A 17892-nucleotide genomic window follows, 5' to 3' on the forward strand; every position below is an offset into this window, starting at 1 on the left:
TTACTGCTGACATTTCAAATCGAGAAAATTAAGACATTCACTTGCTAAACACTTATCAGAAAAGCACATGCTCCCTAAAGAACAATTAAGCGCTCCTGAATTTAATAAATTAGAAACTTACAAATATGTTAAATTATAGCTTACTGTCAATTAAAGGATCTCAATACTGTAAATAATTGCCATTAAATTTACTTTGGTACAAAGAGAAACAGGGTATTTCCTTAAAAATACTATCTTAGCAGGAATGAGGATTTACTTCAGAGATCTGATCCAGATGTAGAAAATGCATATCCTCTCCTAAATGTGCTTTATAAAAAGCAGAAGATTTATATGATCTGAAGAGAAACCAGAGTATCTAAATGTACTTTGTACAATGGAAAAAGAAGTCTGAATATGTTGTGAACACAGATGAATGAGAGCAAATTTTACAGAAACAAGTGGTTTATAGAAATGAGTCTTGCTACTTTAAAATCCTGCCATGTACTAGTTTGTTTAGATATGAAACGCAAATGGTGGGTATGATGTGTCAACACTGGATTGAAGGCAGATTGGGGATAGAAGGGATTCTGATGCTGCCATGAAAAATTCGTAACCAATACTAGAACTCAGGCAGGCATTAGAGTCCAGACAGACTTTCCAGCAAGAAGGAAGAGGCAGAAGGTCAAGGTCAGGGGGTAGCAGTTCCACAGGAGTTGAGAACCAGGAATGAGCTCCTCAAGTTTTGCATCTGGTGCCCTCCTCTGCCTTGAAACTCCCTCTCCAGTCTTCACACCACACCCTCCTACTTCTCGTCCCATTTCTGGGACTACTCCTTTGGTTCCTGGGCTTCAGACTGACATCCTTGTCTATTCTGAGCTGACTTTCAGACTGGATGTCCAACTGCTTGCTAGATATTTCTTGTCAATTTCTTGGTGGCTTGTCAATACTTAAAATTCAATGCATTAAGAACACACTACATTATATTCTTAGAATTTTACCTATGAGTTTTCTCATAGTCTCACATTTTCTTTGTACTAATATCACATTAACATGAGAATTAATGAGAATTGTGATGTAGTACTTATCATGCATTTACTGTGGCTCTGAGAATCCAATGTATGAATAAATTCCTTAAAAATACAGATGCGAAATTAAAAATGAAACAGAATACACATGTAAAATAGAAAATATTATATCTACACGTACGATGTGTATGTGTGGGTTTGTGGAACAATAAAAATTTTTATTTTCTTCCTTTAAAAAAGAAAAGAATCCCCAGTACTACTGCTCTCCCCCACGACCTATTGTTCCCTCTCCAAGGCCATTGCCACGACACGACATGACTTAACTATAATTTGAGGCACAGTTCAGAGTTCTCCCCTCACTCCCTGCTGGTTCTCATCACTTACCAGATCCTATGGCTTCTCTACCTGCATCCCCTCACCTGCCCTCCTGGTTCCCTGGTTCTCACCTCTCTTTCCTAGCACTAACTCCTCTCACTAGGACACCATGCCCCACTGGTTTCTAGTGGAAGATTTGCTCCTACAAATAACTCTTCCCATAGAATGATCCTATTTGAAAGTCGTTAGTGGCTGCTGATGGATCTAAGCACTGATTTAAAGTACCAGGCTCTCCCCAACATGGTTCCAATATACCCTGCCAGTGTGTCTCTCCCCCTGTGTGGCGGTGTGACTTAGGAGAAAAGGCATGAAGTTTAAAGTGAGACCCAGGGTCAAACTCCAGCATAGACTCTTACAAACTGTAAAACGAGAGCCAAGCCATTTAGTGCTTGGGTGCTTTCTTTGCTCAACTGCAAGCACAAGCAGTAATTGCAGAGGTGGGAGGAAGCAGTGAGATAACAGAGCATGAGAGCTTCTTGCATAACTGTGCCAGTTGTGTGCATAATCGTGGGGGGCATGCTGTGCCCCCAGGGGTTCTGCGCTCTTCAGGCGCGTCAAACTTCTTCTGAGGTGTAGTTGAGAGCCAAGAACCCTGAGAGTCACCCATGAATCCACTGAAGCTGATTAATAAAGCAGTTCTCTGTATCTATTTGGGGAATTTTCTATGCATCCTGAAGAGGTAGAAGCCAGTTCCCAAAGGATATCCAAGCTTTTTAGGTGGATCTATGCTATGGGGCCTCGGCTAAGTTGCAAAGAGCAGGGCCCAAGAGTCAGCAGCAATGCTTGCAAGCCAATCTCTATTCAAACAGATGAACCAAAACCCACTGCAAGAGTCAAAGTGGTACTTGTCATATTTAGACATTTTTTAAGGTACTTAGGGTTTCACTAAGTGGAGAAAATCCAAGCTCCTCTACGCCCCTTCCTAAAAAGGAAAAAGATTTTTGTCCGATTTGTTCACTGGTTCAGTCCAAGTGCTTAGGAGGGCATCTTGCATGGAGAGGGTGTTTGGTTAAAATAAGACGCCCGGAGGAATGTGGCTGTGGCATACCTCTTACCTCTGCTATATGTTCTGGCATGGTGCTCAGTGAATGGAACAGCCTCAATAAATCCCCGAGGGGCAGGATTCCAAGATGGCGGAATAGGGACAGGACGGACTGCTCTAGGCTAGGGGAAAAGAGTAAAAGAAGGGGAGCAAGTGCCTTCTCAGGGGAGAGCTGGAGGAAAAGCTGCCGTGGAAGGAGGAGAGACACACCATGGATCTGTGTGGAAGGTGCAGACGTGCCGCAACAAGCACGGACACAGCACACGGCCCCAGCACCCTGAGCCGGATAAAGCGCCAGCTTTGGAGGGCGAGGTGAGATGTGGCTGCAGTGGTCCATGCCACTGGTGATACAGCTGGAGGGGGAGTCTAGCAGATGACATTGTCTGAGACCAGCCCAGAGCCCTGAGGGGAACCAGGTGCCCGCTCACCAGAGAAAAAGAAAAGGGGCACATCTCTCTCTCCCCTCCCCTCCCCTGCAATGGTGCCCAGCACCCGGCTGAGGGCAGGGGCCATTTTGGACACAAGTAGGTAGCAGCTCTACAGCAGCTCTTGTGCGTGCACCCAGCAACTGGCAGAAGGAGCCATTCTGACATTAGTACCAGCTACTGAGACCCTGGAAGTGCCCAGCAACCAGTGGAAAGAAGGCATGATTATGAAATGAGTAGGGCTATTGTGCATGGGTGTGATGCAGGGATTTTACCAGAGGGAAAAATCTGCATACCCCATTGACTTTGAGTCTGGCTCGGAGGATTGACAGGTAACTGGGCAGCCACATAAGACTGAGCTGACCCCGGCCTCTCAATATATCAGACTCCAGGTATCAAACCACCCAGGTGGAGCACCCACAGGCAGCTGGCTCTGGGAATGTCTCAGCCTCTCTGTGGTCAGGACAGCTAGTGGGGCAGAGTGGATTCTCTGCACCCTGGGACTGTGGGAGTCCTGGGCACCGAGACTGTGGGAACTCTGTGACTGAATGAGAAGATGCAGGGTGTAGCTGGGTCTCTGGGCAATCACCGTGTGCAGCTGCACATGCTCAGAGTTCCCCGATTCCCTGGAGTGAGTCACTGCAGCAGGATCCGTGCTCACACTGCGGACTGCACAGATCCTTCGTGTGGTTCATGTGGAAGAGCAGATGAGTACTTTACCCACTGAGGGCTTACATCTGGACATTGATCACCTTGGAAGAGAGGAGGTGAGGGTGTGATTATATCAACAGAGGTGACCACATCCCTTCTTCTGCTTATAAGAGGCTATCTATCATGCTCAACTTGGATGTCACCTGGATACTCACCCCACCATGGACCACTGATTGGCAATACCCAGCACACACCTCTGGATAGTGACTGAAAGAGCAGACATTCCATTAAGCTATGGAGGCATGGTTCAAAGATAAAAGCCATCAGAGCAAAAACCAAAAGTATCTCCATAAACAAAAATAAATATAGAAATTCAATTCAAGAAATATGACTAAGGAAGGCACCATACCCCTCAAAGGAACACAACAACATTTCAATATTAAAATGTGAAGATGAAGTTACAGATGAAATGCTAGAAACAAAATTCAAAAAAATTTTAAATTAATTTATAAATTAATAAAATTAATAAATTTTTAAAATTTAAAATCAAATCCACAAACTAAAGACCACACATGACATGAATGAAAATTTTTCCCAAGAAATTGAAATTTTAAGAAGAAATCAAATGAAACATTAGAAATGATGAATTCAATAGACCAAATAAAAAATGTCATGGAAAGCCTTGACAGCAGTCTCAGCGAGGCAGAAGAAAGAATATCTGAGCTAGAAGACAAATATTTAGAAATGTTTCAGTCAGATAAAAAAAGATGAAATTAGAAAAATTAAAAACAGTGTTGGAGATTTATGGGATACTATCAAACAACCCAACATACAGATCTCAGGCATTCCTGAAGGCATGGAAACAGAGAATGATTAGAAGGCCCTTTTAGTGAAATAAATACAGAAAACTTCCCCCATTTGGAGAAAGAAAGGGGCATCCAAGTACAGAAAGCACATATAACTCATACTAGGCATGATCAGAAAAGATCCTCACCACAACACACTGTAATCGAACTCTCCACAGTAAAACATAAAGAGAAGATTCTAAAATGTGCATGAGATAAATGCCAGATTACTTTCAGAGGATCTCCAATTAGGCTCACAGTGGACTTCTCATCAGAAACCCTACAGGCTAGGGGAAAATGGAAAGATACAGTCCAAATCTTAAGAGAAAAGAGCCTGTCAACCCAGAATATGGAAACCTACAAAGCTCTCATTTATGAACGAAGGTGAAATAAAGAACTTCCAAAACAAACAGAAATTGAAAGAATTTGTCACCACTCATCCAGTCTTAGAACAGATGCTTAAGAATGTGCTATGCAGAAACACAGAGAGTCATAATTATGAAAGAAGGTAAAGGCAGAAACTCCCAGTAAAAGTAAAAAGGAAATCAAAGTAAACAATGGGAGTATTTATGGAAAAATGGCAGGGCCAAGTCATCACTTATCAACAGTAAACTTGAGTGTAAATGCCCTCAACTCTCCAGTTAAAAGATACAGGCTGGCTGAATGGATTAAAAAACAAAACCCATCTATTTGCTGTCTACAAGAAACACACCTCACAAACAAAGATTTACAACTGAAAGTGAAAGGATGGAAAAAGATATTCCATGCTAACAGAAAGCAAAATGAGCAGGTAAAACGTTCCTAATATTAGACAAAATAGACTAACTCAAAAGCTGTTAAAAGAGACAAAGAAGGCCATTATGTAATGATTAAGGGATCAATTCAACAGGAAGATGTGACTATAATAAATATGTATGTACCCAGTGGGCATCAGGCTACTTAGGACAAAAGTTAATGAATCTAAAGGGAGACATAGACTCCAATATAATAGTAATGGGGGACTTCAACACCTCACTTCCCTCAATGGACAGATCAACTAAACAGAATATTGACAAAGAAACAATGGAGTTAATTGACACTATAGACCAAATGGACCTAACAGATATCTACAGAACTTTTCACCCCACAGTTGCAGAATACAAATTCTCATCAGTGCGTGGAACTTTCTCTAGGATATACCATATGCCAGGCCATAAAGCAAGTCTCAGAAAATTCAAAAGAATCAAAATCATACCATGTATCTCTCTGACCACAATGGAATGAAGCTGGAAATTAATAACTCAAGAATCTATAGAACATATGCAAACACATGGATACTGATCAATATGCTCCTGCATGAACAGTGGTTCATAGAAGAAATCAAAAGAGATAAAAAAATTTCTGGAAATGAACAGACAATACAACATATCAAAACTTATGGGCTACAGCAAAAGCAGTGTTGAGAGAAGTTTATAGAAATTGGTGCCTACATGCCTACATGAAGAAATTGGAAAAGTACCAAATCAATGCATCTCAAGGACCTAGAATAATAACAAACCAAACCCCAAATTAGCAGGATGAAAGAAATAAAGTTGGAGAATAAGCAAAACTGAAAAAATATACAAAAGATCAACAAAATGAAGATCTGCTTAAAAAAAATAAAATTGATACACCATTGGCCCAACTAACAAAAAAAGAGGGAGAAGACTGAAAATTGGAGATGAAAAAGGAAACATAACAAGTACCATAAAAATAAAAAAAAATTAACCAGGAATTACTACAAAAAACTGTATGCCAGCAAATTGGGAAACCTAGAAAAATGGATAGACACATACAATTCTGGACACATAAAATATACCAAAATTTGAGTCATGAAGACACAGAAACCTAAACAGACCAATAACCAAGACAGAGATTAAATCAGTAGCAAAAACCATTCCAAAAAGGGCTGGTTCTGTGTCCTAGTGGGTACAGCTGCCACCTGCAGTGCCAGCCTCCCATATGGGTCCCGGTTTGAGTCCTGGCAGCTCCACTTCCAATCTAGCTCTCTTCTATTGCTTGGGAAAGCAGTAACTCTGTAACTCTGCCTTCAAATAAATAAATCTTAAACAAAAAGCACCTCACAACAAAGAAAAGCCTAGGGCCGGTGGTTTTATTGCTGAATACTGCCAGACATTTAAAGAACTAACTCCAATTCTTCTCAAGTTATTCAAAACAAGTGAAAGGGAGGGAATCCTCCTAAACTCCTATGAAGCCAGCATCACCTTAATTCCTAAAGCAAATGAAGATAAAATAGAGAAAGAGAACTATAGACCAATTTCCCTGATGAACATGGATGTAAAAATCTTCAACAAAATACTAGCTAGTCCAATCCAACAACATATCAGAAAGATCATTCACTGGACCAAGTGAGATTTATTCCTGGTATGTAGGCATGGTTTAACATTTGCAAATCAATAAATGTGATACATCACGTTAAAAAAATGAAGAGCAGAAACCATCCAATTATCTTAATAGACGCAGAGAAAGCATTTGATAAAATACAACATCCTTTCATGATGAAAACTTTAAGAAAATTGGGTATAGGAGGAACATCCCTCACCACAATCAAGGCAATTTATGACAAACACATAGCCGGTATCTTATTGAATGGGGAAAACTTGGACGCATTCTCTCTAAGAACCTGACAAGAATGCCCACTGTCACACTGCTACTCAATATAGTCCTGAAAGTTCTAGCCAGAACCATTAGGCAAGAAAAAGAAATCAAAGGGATACAAATTAGAAAAGAGGGAGTCAAACTATCCTTATTTGCAGATGACATGACTCTATATATAAGAGAACCAAAAGACTGCACTAAGAGACTACTGGAACTCATAAAAGAGTAAGTAAAGGGGCTGGATATAACATTAACAAAAAAATCAACACCCTTTGTATACACAGTCAACGCTTTGGTTGAGAAAGAACTAAGATCAATCCCATTCAAAATTCCTCCAAAAATATTAAAATACCTTGGAATAAATTTAACCAAGGTTGTCAAAGATCTCTATGATGAAAATTATAAAAAATTAAAGGAAGAGAGGGAGACACACACACACACAAAAAAGGAAAAATCTTCCATGTTCATGGATTGAAAGAATAAGTATCAACAAAATGCCCATACAACCAAAAGCAATTTACAGATTCAACACAATCCCAGATAACATACTAAAGATATTCTTCTCAGATCTGGAAAAAATGATGCAAAATTCATATGGAAACACAAGAAACCCCAAATAGCTAAAGCAATCTTATAAGACAAAAACAAAGCCTGAGGCATCACAATACCAAATTTCAAATCATACTACAGGGAAGTTATAATCAAAACAGTCTGGTACTGGCACAAAAAAAGACATGTAGACCAATGGAACAGAATAGAAATTCCAGAAATCAATCCACATACATCCAACCAACTAATCTTTTACAATGGAGCTAAAATCAATCCCTAGAGAGAGGCTGGCACTGTGGCATAGTAGGAAAAGCTGCTGCCTGCAGTGCTGGCATTCCATATGGGTGCTGATTCGAGTCCTGGATGCTCTACTTCTGATCAAGCTCTCTGCCATGGCCTGGGAAAGCAGTAGAAGATGGCCCAAGTTCTTGGGCCCCTGCACCCCCATGGGAGACCCAAAGAAGCTCCTGGCTCCTGGCTTTGGATTGGCATGGCTCCAGCCATTGCAGCCATCTGGGGAGTGAACCAGTGGATGGAAGACCTTTCTCTCTCTCCTCTTTACTCCTCATAACTCTGCTTTTGAAATACATAAATCTTAAAAAAAATTGCATACCTTAAGTAAAATTTTAAAAAATACCTGATGGGCCAAATCTATGGGTTTGTAGGTTAGCATGGCAGCAATGTACTAGAACCAACCCATGAGGCCCATATACTTCTAACTTTATAAAATACTTCATAAAATAGTTTGACTCTATATCAACGTCATTCTTTCTTAAATTGCTTAATCATTCATTTAGTTTCCCCCTCACAATAGCAGAATGCCGAAGTTTAGAAGTAGGTAGGGAGAGGGAAAGAAAAGTCCGAGATTAAATAGGTCTTTTTAGTTGGAAAGTTAAAAATGTCTAAAATGGAATACATTGACTAGAATGAAAAGAAAAACAATTTTTTTTATAAAGCTGGAAGAAAATGAAGTATAAGGTGCATGCAACATGTTTGACAGCTTCAGTTGGAAAGAATGTTAGGTTTATATACCAAGTGGTTTTTTTTTTCCTTCAGCACTCAGATTTTGTGAAACTCTTATTCCCATAGGAGGGAAGGATCCCTGAATTCCTCCTCAACAATCACAAGAATGAAGGTTCAGGAAGGGACATTATCTATCTAATCAGAGGCAGAACTGGAGTTGGAAGCCAGGTCTCCTAAGTGTTCACAAGTAAATACAGTTGTGGGAGCATAAAGCGAGCCCAACACTTCAACAACATGAAGAGGAGGGTCTGGCTGGAATGCAGGTGCTGCAGAGAAAAATCATACAAAGCTAGGTTAAGGAAATAAACCTGAGCTAGACAGGAGAGTGTCTTGATACAATAAAGAATTTTGATTTTTATCCATCAGTCACTTTGAGCCTATCATTATTATTTGTTATTTGAAAGGCAGAAAGATGAAGAGAGAGCTCTCATTCCCAGTGCTCACAACAGCCAGGGCTAGGCCAGGCCGAAGTTGGAAGCTGGGAACTCAATCCAAGACTCCCATGTGGATAGCAGGAACCCAACCACTTAAATTATCAAGGTGCATATTAGAAGGAAACTGGACTTGGGAGTGGGGCCAGAACTCAAACCCAAGCACTCCAACATAGGGTGCACCCATCTCTGAAATTTTTAAACAATAAAATGTTTTTAAATACAAAATCTTCTATGAGATGCCATTATGTAAATCAAATTAACAGAAGGTGGTTTCTCTGAGTGGTTCCTCCTTCCTGTCCTTAGCTTCCGGGGAGAAAAGTTTGAGGAGCTCTATTGTGGGTGTTGCTAGGACTGGGACAGGTGGTGCACCATGTGGCCTGGAGCTTGGATGGAGGAACCCACTATGCAGGCAGGAAGCAAACAGCAAGGCAAAGATGCTGTAGCCAGGAGAGGCATCAGATCAGAGACAGGAAGAATTGGAAGATTCCCATCTGAGCCGCTGGGGAAGGCGACAGCACTAGGACAAACAGGGGGGCGGGCAACAGAGGCAGCCAGTGGTTTCCATAAGAGACAGAGATGAACTTTTACACGTGCTTCGGGCATTTGGATATTATTATTCCCTATGTTGTGGCCAGAGGGACAGAAAGCAGTAGGCTTTTCTCTACTAGTTTTCTTCTTGTTTCCAAGTAAATGAAACAAATAAAAAAAAATCTATTTTAGGAGTCAGAAAGCTGCATTGTTATATTTAGAAACTTTCAAATGTGCTAGAGACCTCTCCAGAAAGTCCAAGGTGGAGACGATAGCTGTTCCTGAAGGAATATCTCAGAAGGAAAAAGAGCTCCTTCCGTTTCAGGAACATTTCTGGTCATCAGTTTGGTCCCTGGCACCTCCACATGTATCTTTCAAAACCATGTCCCCCCCCCCCCCCCCCACCAATGAAGTTAAACAGACTACAATGATTTCTACAGACTACAATGATTTCTTTCAAGCCCACATATGGCAAATGATTTTTGAGGTGCAAGACTTTTCTTGGGCTTTATCAAATACACCATGAAAGCGAACCCCGCCGAGCACGTGTGTCCGACCCGACCACAGTAGTCCCGACGTGCTGTTATTCTGATTGAAAAGAAAACAGCCTTTGGCAAGCTGCACGGGATGAGGACGCTCTCCTCTTCCTGTGTGTTTCTGAAACTTGTGATGCAAACGCTCCCGCCCTTTTCTGGGAACGCAGAGAGCCTGACTCAGGCAGCTGCTAGGCTGCGATTACAGCAGCTCCAGCACTTCACACTCCCCTGCTGGGCTGAGCACACGGCAAGATGAAGGCGGCTCACTGGTACCGGCTGAGCGCTGCCTTCCTCGCTGCTTACAGCTTCCTAGTGGTCGCACACAATGAAACGGAGGAAATTCAGGATGCAACAGCCAGGGACGCCTGCCCGGTGAGACTGGAGAGGAGAGGAAGATGTGAGGGAGAGGAGTGCCCCTACCAGGTGAGCCTGCCCCCGCTGACTCTTCAGCTCCCCAAGCAGTTCAGCAGGATCGAGGAGGTGGTCAAAGAAGTTCAGAACCTCAAGGAAATCATACACAGCCTGAGGAAATCGTGTCAAGACTGCAAACTGCAGGCTGATGACAGCCGAGACCCGGGCAGGAATGCACTCCTGCTACCCAGCACCGGGGCCCCAGAACTGGCTGCCGACAACCGAGTTGAAGAACTAGAGAGCCAGGTGAACGAGCTGTCTTCGGAGCTGAAGAATGCCAAAGAGGAGATCAACATACTGCAAGGTCGCCTGGAGAAGCTGAATCTCGTAAACATGAACAACATAGAGAATTATGTCGACAGCAAAGTGGCGAATCTAACCTTCGTTGTCAATAGCTTGGATGGCAAATGTTCATCGAAGTGTCCCAACCAAGAACAAATACAGTCACGTCCGGGTGCGTAGAACGTTTTTTATCATTTGTTCATGGGTGTCACAGGATCAGACAGTATGTATAAACATTAACCTGAGCAATGAATACATGGTGGAGTAATTGATTATACCTTTTATTCATCAAGCTAGTATAGGAAAAGCAAGTGTTGTCTCAAACATGCCCACAGAAATGATATAAGACCTAATTATAAAAGTCATAATTAGTTCTGTCTCCACTGGAATGCACTTTCAGTTTCAAGATCTTCATTTGCTCAAGCCAGACCCACCCACAAGCAGAAGTAGAGAGGCAAAGAGAGTGCACTTCTTAACGTTTTAGTGTATTTAGCTTATCTATTTCTTCACTGAAGTGTTTGAAAACAATAGAGACAGACTATGTTTGCAATTGTGTTCATTGGCCATCCGTGTCTCCTGGCTGACTGCCCCTTCTCATGTGTTAACAAGAGGTCTTTTGAAAGATTTTAGCAAAAAATCTGCAGTTCAGAATCCCAGATATCTAGTGAAAACCGGAGATTTTGAGAGACCCAGCAACACAGATGTGTGAAGGGGAGAGTTAGCCTTCACATGAACTATCAGTGGCATTGGTTGCCCTAGCCCCTGGCTTTCCGCCTGAGTTCCAGGTGGAAGCTGCTTGCTGCTGCTGGTCTCTCCATTAGGACGTCCACTGACCGCGAGTGTGAGGCTGCAGGGACAACCGGAGACCTCACTGTCACCTAGAACCAGTATCTCAGGCTTGCTCCAGCCCCAGGGACTCTGCCAGTGAAGGCAGGTGGTGGCTTTAAGTGCCACTGCTGCTAACACCCGGCAGCTTGCACCTTGCAAGGCAGACGCTCCTATCCCAAGTGGCATCTGAGTGCATTTTAGATCTGACACTGCCTGGCAACTGGTAATGATATGAAGGTGCTGTTGTCCATTTTTCCTCTAAAAGTTTTGGGGAAATAGCTAAATATTCTGAGTTCTATTACACAGATGAATAGGTTTTTTGTGCCTTAGGGAATCCTATATTAAATTTAATCTTTTATAAGTTTTAATAAATTATCTTGGAATATCTATCTTTGATTCCCACAAAATCCCCTTAACTGATCATTACACTTATCCTGAATATAATCACCTGTTATCTCTTTCTAGAAACCAAACATGTGAAATGTTGGCTAAGTACCTTCCGGGATAATAATTTCAGAATAAGAATATTGATATACTATTGAAAAAGGATTTTTCAGTTAAGCTGCTTTTGGTAGCTGTCTAGTAAAATAAATGTGAATTTATGGTTAATACTGTACACTAAGATTTTAATGCATCATTTGGAACAAAACTTTGACAACTACCAGTCCCTTAGGTAAACAGAAAGAGAAGCCTGTGTTTCCTGTCTGTGCATGAAATACAGTTCTAGGAGAGCTACAATTATCTGAATTTTAGTAACAAGGAATGCAACGGGTATGAGGAGGAATATTGCCGCCAGCCAGAAATGAGTCTGTGCCCTGGCTCTGCCGCTTAAGGCTTGTGAGAGCCTGGGCAAGCCATTGACCCCCTTGGAGCCTAGCTATCTTCCCCTGCAGACTGGCGATGAGTTTGATGTGCAGAGGGCACCATGTTCTTGTGCATTTGCTGAACAAGTTCAAGTAGGTTTAGCAGAGTGAAGTTTTCTTAGCAAACATTTTGGATATATTGAGTTCTTCAGATGTGCAGTATTTAACAACTCAATGCCTTCCTTTTCTTCCCCCTTCAGTTCAACATCTAATATATAAAGATTGTTCTGACTACTATGCAATAGGCAAAAGAAGCAGCGAGATCTACAGAGTGACACCTGATCCCAAAAATAGTAGCTTTGAAGTTTTCTGTGACATGGAGACCATGGGGGGAGGCTGGACAGTGCTACAGGCACGTCTCGATGGCAGCGTCAACTTCACCAGAACCTGGCGGGACTACAAAGCAGGCTTTGGCAACCTCAGACGAGAATTCTGGCTGGGGAATGATAAAATCCATCTTCTGACCAAGAGTAAGGAAATGATTCTGAGGATTGATCTGGAAGACTTTAACGGTGTCAAACTGTATGCCACGTATGATCAGTTTTACGTAGCTAATGAGTTTCTCAAATACCGTTTGCACGTTGGTAACTATAACGGCACAGCTGGGGATGCCTTACACTACAACAAACATTATAACCACAATCTCAAGTTTTTCACCACCCCAGATAGAGATAATGATCGATATCCCTCCGGCAACTGTGGGCTCTACTACAGTTCTGGCTGGTGGTTTGATGCATGTCTTTCTGCAAACTTAAATGGCAAATATTATCACCAAAAGTACAAGGGTGTCCGTAATGGGATTTTCTGGGGCACCTGGCCTGGTATAAGTGATGCACAGACTGGTGGCTACAAGTCTTCTTTCAAAGAGGCCAAAATGATGATTAGACCAAAGCACTTTAAGTCGTAAGTCTCTAGTGCTCATTTCTCCAGGCATCCATGATCTAACAGGGCAATTAGTTCTTTCAGCATTTTGAAACAAGCCTTGTTGCATCCATATTGTTTTTCCGTGGCTAACATTTCCTTCAAGTGGCAGATTTTTAATGCTACACGGCATTGGGAATAAAGCAGAGTCCCTTGTGGTTATTAAGCTGTTACTCAATGAACGCTTGTGAGCCCCTGGGAATACTGAGACTTACACATTAGATTTATACTTTTTAAGATGCTCATTAATTATAAAGTTTTCTATTACTCGTGCTAGTTGCTACATACACAAAAACAATTGTCAGGAAGCCAGCTTCTGCACACATAAACTGCATTTTGGCTATGACTTTTGAAGGCGTATCACTCTTTTCAAGGTACAGACAGTAATTTGGGTATTTTCTCTAAATAGCATCACCTTCCATCTACCTGTATTTAATTTATGGCCTTCACTTTGGGTCAGGAAGACTATAGCATTTTAACTCCAAACAAAGGGAAATAACAGATAATAATATTCATGATATGTAAAATATTTGTTACTAGAAATATTTTTTCAGTGTGGTAGCCTAATGTCCATTCTAAGAAGTATTCATGAAACAATGTAACCTTACAGACCACAGTTCCAAGAAAATGCATTCACAGTTTCTAAGTCATCAGAAGTTTGATGGTGGAAGCTGCTTTGACATAGTATGTTCTTCAAACTAAAACTATTGTGCACACAGGGCAGAAGATTGTGCAATGCTGTGCTAGACTACTGGGAGGTTGTCTTTGGGAGGAATAGGTGTGAGTTAGGAATGACATTTATCTATAGGCTATACCACTGTGAAGGCCAGCTGTATAGCCAAAGCAACATCATTAAGTGATTCACTTCTTAGAAAGCTAAGACTTCTTAGAACAAATTTATTTATTAAAAATATATGAATTTCAAAATTTATAAAATAGTTCATTTATTATCTATTCCAACTCTGACAGATCGCTTATTTTGTTATCAGAAATTCAGATGGGTGTTTATTTTTTTAACCAAGTAAAAAGTATCTAAATTTTTTATAATTCTTTAATTCTGCAATAATAAATATACCTAAAAGATTAAAAATGTATTTGGTTTCATCCTTGCAAGGGGTCACTTCAAAGAGGAGCAGTATTATACTGTGTATTCAAAAACACTTACATACATTTTGAAGTAATCCTCTGTATATGTGCAAGTCACAGCAATAAGTATGACATTTCATTTCTGGTGTCTGTCTCTACTATGCTAAGTTTTCAAAATATATTCACAAAAATGTACTTACCTGTCATTCAGAATGATAATGATATCAAGTCATTTTCAAATGTCAATCCCTTATAGAAAACTTTAATCAAGAAGAAAATATTCTTTTCAAAATACATAACACACAAAGATTTCAGGTAAACATGATAAAAAAGTAAGTTATTACAAATACTATTATTGTTAAAGCAAGAGAACTGAAAGTGGACTTAAATGATGAAAAAAATTAAAACTATTACAGATTTCAAAGGCTATGTATCCATTCACTGAATGCTAAGTGTACATGTTATAACTCATTGTATTTCTCTTTTTTTTTTTTAAAGCTAGGGAAAATTGATGTTTGCTTCAATATCCATATATGTATTTGTTTCAGATAAGAGCATTTTCATTTACTATGTATTAAGTAAATTTCTGTGATCAAAAATGGACTTAACACAAAACACAGTTCTAAAGAAAAATAGATTTCCAGAGAAAGTGGCCTGTGATTTAATAGGAATGTGTCTTTTCAGGAGAATGTGGCAAATAATTCATTAACTGATGTAGATAGTCTCAAAAGCTTGTTTTTTTAAAAAAAGCTATTTTATGTCAAAGAATCAAACTTTTTATTTTCTATTATACTTTTATAACACTTTTCTAATAAATTCTGTAACATAGAAATTCCCTTCATTTCATGTCACCCATTATAATGTATTCTGAACTTTGGTCATCTTTAACATGTTAGTGGAAATATACCTGAGTCTTTTGCCTGAATTATTCACTAATATATGCTAATGTTCATAAATATGGATTAACTTTACAAATATGACATTTAAAATCTTGTCTTGGTTCAATTTTGATGGCTAATATTTGTTAACCAAGATTATTTCTGAACATTATCATTCTTTGGAAAATACTATCTAAAATTAGTCCTTGGAGATTCCATACGGAGCTGGTACACCTAACACGGGATGGGGGGCTCAGATGTTACTGATTAGCAGTATTGCTCCCCATGGATTAATGACACAGCTGTACAATAAGCAGTTTAAATATACACAGCATGAGATGTATTTGAGCAACAAAATTTGCTGGGCCTAGTCTTGAACAGCTACCCTAGCAAAGGCTGTAAAGGTCAAAGTGATGGGTAATTCCATCATAATAAGCTCTTGCTTAGAATTCTTTTTTCAAATGTACAATTGGGTTATTGTATCTTTTTAAAACCTTGTAAAATCAAAGATTTAATCTTCACATATTTATCCTTCAGTGTGAAAATATTAAACATGCCTTATAAATTACTGATAGACTGACTCTTGTCTGAAAAGTGGTATGATGCCTTCTTAAGTTAGACAATTTCTTTGACCCTCTGAAGACTGCGGTGAGGCCCATTTCATTAACAGGAAGACGAAGACACATAGAGGAACACCCTTGTCTGATTATCCTCTGAAACGCTGTTAACCTATTTGAAATACCAGAGTCTCAGTTTCACTCTGTGACAATGAATTCCAGGTTTTCTTTTTCCATCATGGATGCCACTGCTCCCTTTTGCCCCCAAAGTCATCTCTTTAGGAGGGTGATTCAAAACATTTCAAGAGTAGCCACTATCTCCAGTTTCAATCTATTCCTGTTCATCTTTTGTGAACTCTGTGTGTGCTGTCCCCCTTGGTCATGCTTGGCCAATAATATTCAACATTCAACAGAATGGCACGCTCAACCCCCACTGGATTTTTGTCTTATCATTCAGGATTTAGAGCAGAGACTCAGGCCCTAGGTTTGGATTCCAACCCACTCTCTGTAAGCTGTATGATCCTGGGTGACTCACTTAATCTTACTGTTCTTGGGTTCCTTCAACCATAAAATAGGGCTAATCCTGGACTCTGCAGAGGATTAAGTGATATAACATGTATAAAGCACACACACATATATACACTATGTATATATTATTAAGCACCTAACTCTCTCTCTCTCTCTCTCTATATATATATATATATATATATATATTTATACACATACACTATACACACACACGTTTATATATAAAGTCATCATCATCACCCTAAACAGTTCTCCCTCCTGATGACACTAGGTGGGGCGTGGCACCTCTCTGCTTTGATCCTCTGCCATCTTATACATTCCTTAGTATAGACTACATCATTCAATAGGCATCCAGGATCCACCCTGAAACAGGAATCTGAACAGGAGTAAAGGAAATGTGATACAAGATTGTTGTTACTCAAAGTGGCTGAAAAATATGGTGTCCTAGAGGAAGAGCTGTTATATAAAGAGGCAGACTTAGAGTGGGGAAGATAGGCATTGTCAAATCTGAGCATCTGAGAGCTTGTGAATAGAGACGGGAAGTGTGTTAAGCCAGAGAGATCATAGCAAGGTGTGAACAGATACACACTCCAGGATGGGGTACAAGATGGCAGTCAACCGCTCTAAGGCAGCCTGGCACCATGCCTGCGGGTATGGCAATACCAGGCTCAGTGATTGTTCCAACTGACCGAGTTCCTAAAGAAAACACGGCACTTCTCATTCAATTTATACTACCTTGCAATTTGGAAGCAAATCCTTTAATTTCAAAAAGAAATACAGATTAGACTAAAGATACCTTTGCTAACCACCTTCAGTTCTCATCTCCTTCCTCTCCTCAGAGGCAACAAGCCAGGGCGGCTGAACCCAACGTCTGATTTCACTCTGCACACTGCCAAATTGCAACGTTTACCGAATCATAGTCTTGCCAGGTCTCTCTTGTTTACTGACTGGAAAGAGCTGGAAACAAGGGGAAACGGGCGTATTTGGAGGACTCAGAATCCTCCGAGTCCCCAGACAGGAGTGAGCCTCCCTTGATCCCGGACATTTGACAAGACTCTTGTTCTCTCACTGGAAGACACTTCTGCTTTCTCCCCCGAGGGCATGCTCCGAGTTCTCCTTTGGCTCCTTCCCCGCACTCCCTTCACCCTATCTCTGAGATCTATAATTAGGGCATGCCCTGGTATCAGTTATAAAGTCAACTTGGAGGAGAAGCCTTTGTTCACCTTTGCCTGCTTATATCAGCAGAAGGCTGGGGGAGACATGTGGAGACATAGTTTGAGGTTGCTTGACTAGAGAAGAAAGAGAATTGTAGATGTGACTGAATAGATAGAGGCATGTTTCAGCAGCCAGTATGGATTTTGGATGTGCTTTTGGCCCAGTGGGTAAGATGTTGGTTAGGATGTACATGTCCTGTATTAGATTACCTTGATTCAAGGGCCAGCTCCAGCTCCCAATTCTACCTGTTAGTGTATACCCTGGGAGACACTAG

The 17892-nt window shown here is 40.7% G+C and overlaps 2 protein-coding genes across 2 annotated transcripts in view; one reads left to right on the forward strand and one right to left on the reverse strand.

Annotated features, from left to right (window-relative positions):
• CCDC146 (coiled-coil domain containing 146) overlaps positions 1-17892 on the reverse strand; it is a 182900-nt gene that overhangs the window by 117420 nt on the left and 47588 nt on the right. The gene's annotated exons all lie outside the window — the stretch shown is intronic.
• On the forward strand, positions 10227-15432 carry FGL2 (fibrinogen like 2). The gene is made up of 2 exons (XM_062212058.1): positions 10227-10914; positions 12634-15432. Exons 1-2 carry the CDS (start codon positions 10302-10304, stop codon positions 13338-13340), a joined length of 1320 nt encoding a protein of 439 aa, XP_062068042.1. The 5' UTR covers positions 10227-10301; the 3' UTR covers positions 13341-15432.

Source organism: Lepus europaeus, chromosome 1 (genome assembly GCF_033115175.1).
Source record: "Lepus europaeus isolate LE1 chromosome 1, mLepTim1.pri, whole genome shotgun sequence".
Classification (NCBI taxonomy): Eukaryota; Metazoa; Chordata; class Mammalia; order Lagomorpha; family Leporidae; genus Lepus; species Lepus europaeus.

Coding starts and splice junctions, on each gene's coding strand:
- FGL2 (XM_062212058.1), top strand. CDS start 10,302: ATGAAGGCGGCTCACTGGTACCGGCTGAGCGCTGCCTTCCTCGCTGCT. Junction 10,915..12,633: donor ACAAATACAGTCACGTCCGG/GTGCGTAGAACG, acceptor TTCCCCCTTCAG/TTCAACATCTAATATATAAA.